Consider the following 6,302-nt stretch of genomic DNA (forward strand, 5'->3'; position numbering starts at 1 on the left):
GGTTTTTTTTAGAAATCATAGAACAGTTGGAAGTTTAAAAAAAGGAAAAGGTTGCTCTGTGTGAAAGCTTAAGTGCTATAAAAATAGCGATAGTGTTAATCTTTTACTCAGCTGTACTTCAGCACTAGATTGCAAAACCTTTGTTTCAGTTCTTAGACTAAAACTCTGTTTAGGCGATCTAACACATTAGTGATAATTTTATACTGTGAATAAAGGATTCTAGAGACTGCAGAGGCTGCTTCAATATAAAACTTTTATACAAGACTTTGCAACATAATAATTAGAATGTTTAAGACTTCATTTTATCTTCTTGTCTAAATGCTTTTAGCCTTAAATATTAACTAGATAAAATTTTCCTCACACACTTGTGTCTATTACTTTCCTGTTTTGAGGAAGTTTGACTATAACTGCTGTCAGCTTTACCCTCCCACAAAACATCTTCCTGTCAGTTTAGACTTCTGGATTTTTATTCTATTATATATTTTCTGCTGTGTGATTAAAAACACTGATGAAACCTTAAAATGGGTAGCTTGAGTTTCTTGTCATCCACTAACCTCTTTTCTGAAGTCTCTTTACTAGCAGACAAACAATAAAATAAGCAATAACTTAAATCAATAACTAAAGCAATAAAATTAGGTTTGTGTTAATGTGAAATCTTTGCTGAAACTATTTTGGATGGAAAACTCACTGAGATGAGCTTAAGTCTGTCTTTCTGACATGTATAATCTGTGCATGCTCTCAGCACATACTTGTGAAAAGTGAGACCAAGTTCGAAGGCGGTGAGCTACTTCCTAGTTGGAACTTAGTTGGAATAAAGTATTAACATAAATCCACTAGCTTTCAATTTTATTTCTAGATTAATCATGTAAAACCGTACATGTTAATGTTTTGTTCTGCTTTCTCCCATATTTGAACTCCTTCACAGAGGACAGTGAATTAAGAAGAACATTGCAGTCGTTAGCTTGTGGAAAAGCTCGAGTATTGATTAAAAATCCAAAGGGCAAGGATGTAGAAGATGGAGATAAATTCATCTTTAATGGTGATTTCAAGCATAAATTGTTTAGAATAAAGATCAACCAGATTCAAATGAAAGAAACAGTACGTACTTTTTGCATTCATTCAGTATATGTATTAACTGTTTACATATCCCATGTGGAAAGACATAATCTCTTATATTTTTTGCATATAAAGAAAGGAGTATTTAATTTTAAAGGATATTTAATTTTTAGAGTAGTCAAGATGACCCAGTGAGGCAATAAAGACTTCCAAATCACTGAAACGGAAGACAACTTCAGTTGCTTCTTGTGTTTGCAAGTTTAAATGCCTTTGTATTAAACTAAAAGGATCTTGTAGATGTTTCAGTCCATCTTAGAAGTTTCTCTGGTATTGCTGAAATGTTGGTACTATATTGAACTCATTAATCAAATGTCACCATGTCACTTCTATATTTAGTAGGTAGGAGGGCTATAAAAGTCAGGGTTGTCCCTGATTCTGCAGTGGGTATTTTTGTTGTCTCTGAATTCCCATTCTTGAGACAAGGTGACATATTTTAATTAACATTGGCTTGTTTCTTTTTTTTTGCCTTTGCATATTAAAATCCCTAAAAGTCAAATTGGAGTATGACACAAAACACTGCTGTGTTTGAGCTGTCAAACTGTTACGCGTTCTCTCAAGAATCTGAAGGGAGTTTTTAAGATTTAGTTTAATTTACAAAATAATGTAAAATAAGATGTTATTTTTTCCTTTATATTACCCTTAATTTTTTCTTTTACTTGTTTTAGCAGTACACTTCAGAATCACTTAGCTCTTAGCATGCAGTAATGTGTGCATCTGTCTCAAGGATGAGTAAGAATGCATGGGTTTCATTTTATTGCAAAGGTTAACTGTGGAGATATAATTAATAAAAAATAGCAACAAAAGGTGATGTGATCTGTGGTGCTGTATTGTTCTTTAGGTCGAGGAACAGGTCAGCACAACTGAAAGAGTATTTCAGGACAGGCAATATCAGATTGATGCTGCTATTGTACGAATAATGAAGATGAGAAAGACTCTTGGTCATAATCTTCTTGTTTCTGAATTGTATAATCAACTGAAATTTCCTGTAAAGGTAACTTACATTTTTGTTTGTCAAACATCCTGGGTTTATCTAAATATATGTAATATATTTTTCTATTTAGCTTGTCCATAAGAGCAAGAAATGTGAAATATAGAATCAAAGCCAAAGATTATGGTATTGTTTGAACAGAAATAAGCCAGAGTATCAGTAGTACATTAATGATATACTGGGTTACATTTCTTGTGGCTTTTAGCAGTATTTTTTGAAATATGTTTGCCTTTATATTACTAACTCATCTTATCTTTTCTTGTAGCCTGGAGACTTGAAAAAGAGAATTGAATCTCTCATTGACAGAGACTATATGGAGAGAGACAAAGACAATCCCAATCAATACCACTATGTTGCTTAAAGGAGAAGAAATACTTTTATTTAAAAACATTAAAAACCCAAAAAACAAAAACCAAAATCATCCACATATATCTTCAGGACACCAAATACCTGTGCTGTTCCAGACTTCCCTTTTAGCAGATTTCAGGTTGATGTATATTATTCAACCAGCTGCATGCACTGCTGTGGAAAAGAAGCAAAGTTACATATTAATTGATCACCTTTGTCAAGACTTCTTACTAATTTTAAATGTCCTGGGGTTTTTTTCCCCCTTGAGTTAATCTTTTGTTCTCTTGGGTTCTTCAATATTTAGTTTTACAGTTTTGTTTAACAATGTCATTAAAGTTGGATGGAACAGTAAAATCACCTGTGTGAGAAATACTTCTGTGATGGATGCAAGTCAGCTTTCTTCATTTAGCGTTCCTAACTGCATCCATAAAGTCCCTATATGCTGCGTTCTTTAGCTACAGTGACAACTTGGGTAACTTTTTAAAAATGCTTCATTGATAAACATGTATGTACAAGCAGTGTTGTTGAAATACACTGAAGTTTTGAAGTTTTGCACCATGAAAACCCTTTAACTTGTGTTCAGTTAATTTTCTTTCAAGTTACTACAAACTTCAGTCTGGTTTGAATAAATCAGGTTTTGAAGTGAGATCCTTGAAGTGCCAAGAGGACAACTGCATTCATGTGTGTACTGAGCTGTTGGATTATTTAACTAAAATATGGGTTGTTCTGTTATTACTATTTCTGCTGGCTTGGGTGGCAAAAATTATATCTGAGTCAAAGAGGCCCTACCTCATTTTAGGGCAGCAGGTGTATTTCACTGTTTCTGTAATTGCCGTAACATTTAGCTATACCTTGAAAATAACATCCAGGGAACCTACTATACAGCATGCTCCACTTCAAGAAAACAAAACCTTTTTAAAAAAAAACCAAACTTTTATGGTCTCAATATTGGGAAAGCATAGCTTTTTGTCTCAAAAGACTAAGGATTTTGTGAGTACTTTGTTACATATTGTACATATGTAAGTTGATTTGAATTAAAGAGTGAAAGACACTGTAGATCCATTAGATAATTGTAACTATAAGGAAGACACATTTTCTGGTAATACTTGCAAGACTCTTTATTTTCCTGATTTGTCTACTGGTATATTTCATTCTGAAAAAGAGCTACCAAAGGAGTTTTCATCACTACATAAATGAGAATTTAACTGAGCAATATTTTCTTGAGAGAAACCTTACTAAGTTTATGTAATGTGGGATTTGTGCATCAATTAAAAGGCCACCACCTCTTCTTGAAGTAAACAATTATATGAGTTGACATCTTGTGGAACTACATACTAAAAGTCCTTACTCTGTCATCTGGTGTCATTAATTGTATTGCATTCTGAATTATTTTTGTTCCCTTTGTGTTCAGAAACTAAACACGTTTAGTTTATTGTATTTAAAGCATATTTAATATAATTTAATGTAGACTTATTTTAATATTTGAATCTTCATTTAATGCAAATAAAATCTTTGATGCATATTAAGTATTAATTTCTTAGCCTTTGTGAGAATGTGGCACTTGAGTTTGTGTGGTTTGTTCTTTAGTGTTAGTTACACCATTTACTTTCTGGTTCCCTTTTTATGTATATAGAAACCAATGAGCTCCATCTTACTGGACTTCTAAAACAAAAAGGAATTATGTGCCTTACAGAAATGTAAGGGGCAGAGAGGCTTTTCTACCAGCCACATTGACACTGAAAGCTAGCAGTAGTGTGCAGTAGCTGATAGGAAGCAGTGAGAATGTACTGCCTGCCCCTTCTGAACCCAAATGTTCTCGTTCAGTGGTTTTAAACAATAGCTTAAAGCAGCGGTGTTATCCTGAAGATGACTGAAATGGTTCTGCCTCAAGAAGCAATATTAATAGATTAAAAGTGCTGAGATGTGCAGTTTTCCTAATTGCCACAGACTAAGGAACCTTTAGCCAAGTTACTCTGCTCTAGTAATTAAAAAGTAGTTGTTCACAGGAGTGGAAATTATGAAGCCTGTCCTGTGCTGTATGTCCTTGGTCCCTGATTGTATCATCCCCTGCAAATAACCTCAACAGTACTCAGAGGGGTTCTCCTTGGTTCTGCCTTTCTGCTTGTGGAGTGGAGGTTTTGTCCTTCATCCAGCTGCTGATCTCTACCTACCTCCTTACCCACCCCGAACCTGGAGACAATGTAATGATCCCTGAAGACTTTTACTCTTTCAGATTGGTGTGCAAGTGGCTTCAGAGGTTCAAAACCTTTGGGGAATACTGATGGCCCAGGTAATTGTGACTCTTCTTCTTGGGGCCTCATTTTTAATTTGATTTCCTCACATTTTTCTCACTGGGATTTTTTAGATGTTGAACTAAATAGGTAAGCAGTTACTTTATGAGGCAGCATGGAAATCACTTCTCCATAGCAAAATGGCTGCTTTTTGGTAGCTGGTGACAGAATCTGGCTGAGCAGCCAGCCTCAATCAGTTTGCTTTGTGGGGGTCACATTGTCCCCTGAGTGTACCTGTTACCTGCAGGGCAGAGGTTATTAAACATTTCTTTCCTGGATAGTCACCCAGGGTAGAAGATGTTGGGCAGTAGCAAAGGAACAGATGTCCTCTGTAGAGCATCTATGTTCAGGTATGTCTGGGAAACCTGGAACTTTGCAATTCAGTGTATTTAGAGCAAACTGTATAGCAGCTTCTATGGAATGACAAAAATAACAGCAGGAGTCTGGATAGAGCTGGGGGCTCTAACTTACCCAAATGTACATTAATATGCATTTAAAAAGCAATTTCCCTAAATGTGGCAGACTGTTATGTAGCCCAACATTTCCTGAGGGAAAGCGAGTGGGAGAACGTAGGCTGGGGGCTGACTTAAAGGTGCTTCCCAAGCCTGGCAATTACAGCTCTCCTCATCAGCCAACAGCCTCCTTCCTGCTCTCTCCTTGGGTCTGTTTTTCTTAGTTTGTATTTTAGCTTCCCTTGGCTTCCTTTATCTGAACCTGGGTTTATCATTTAACTCCCTTAGTCTGCTCAGCTTCTTTCATCCTTTCTTTGTGCTCTACATCTTAGAAAAAAAACCTACACCTTTCAGGTAACTTCAGTGTTATCAATTTGTGCTTCTGTTTGTTATGCAGATCTACCTATTCACTGCTCCAGGCAGGGGGCAGACTGGCTGGAAAGCTGCCTGCTGGTTGACAGTGGAGCCAGAGTGTGCCCAGGTGGCCAAGAAGGCCAAGGGCATCTTGGCCTGTATCAACAATTGTGTGGCCAGCAGGACCAGGGCAGGGATTGTCCCCCTGAACTTGGCACTTGTGAGGCCACACCTCAAATCCTGTGTGCAGTTCTGGACCCCTCACTGCAAGAAGGACATTAAGGGGTTGGAGAGTGTCCAGAGAAGGGAACTGGAGCTGGGGAAGGGTCTGGAGCACAAGTCCTGTGAGGAATGGCTCAGGGAGCTGGGGTCGTTAAGGCTGGAGAAAAGAAGGCTCAGGCCTTATTGCTCTCTACAACTGTCTAAAAGGAGGCTGTAGCCGAGTGGGGATTGGTCTCTTTTCCCAGGTAAACCAGTGACAGGATGAGAGCAGAACACCAAGTTGTGTCAGGGGAGGTTTAGATTGGATATTAGTAAAATTTCTTTACTCAAAGGGTTGATAATCACTGGATCATGCTGTCCAGGGAAGTGATCAAGTTGCTATCCCTGGAGGTATTTAAAAGACCTGTAGATGTGGTGCTTAGGGACATACTTTAGTGGTAAACTTCGCAGTGCTGGGTTACCACTTGGACTCTGTGACATATGAGGTATTTTCCAACCTAAATGGTTCTATTTGAATTGTAGGTTTATTAT

General features: G+C 37.1%; 1 protein-coding gene across 1 annotated transcript in view; it reads left to right on the forward strand.

The window, feature by feature from the left end:
• Positions 1 to 3,974, forward strand: part of CUL4A (cullin 4A) — a 42,844-nt gene extending 38,870 nt beyond the window's left edge. Inside the window, exons 18-20 of the mRNA XM_085053258.1 lie at positions 926 to 1,098; positions 1,955 to 2,107; positions 2,370 to 3,974. Of these exons, the coding sequence (XP_084909384.1) occupies positions 926 to 1,098; positions 1,955 to 2,107; positions 2,370 to 2,465 (422 nt within the window). The 3' untranslated portion in view covers positions 2,466 to 3,974. The remainder of the gene's footprint in view (positions 1 to 925; positions 1,099 to 1,954; positions 2,108 to 2,369) is intronic.
• Positions 3,975 to 6,302: the final 2,328 nt, after the last annotated feature.

Source organism: Lichenostomus cassidix, chromosome 1 (assembly GCF_008360975.1).
Source record: "Lichenostomus cassidix isolate B80296 chromosome 1, HeHo_3.0, whole genome shotgun sequence".
Lineage (NCBI taxonomy): Eukaryota > Metazoa > Chordata > Aves > Passeriformes > Meliphagidae > Lichenostomus > Lichenostomus cassidix.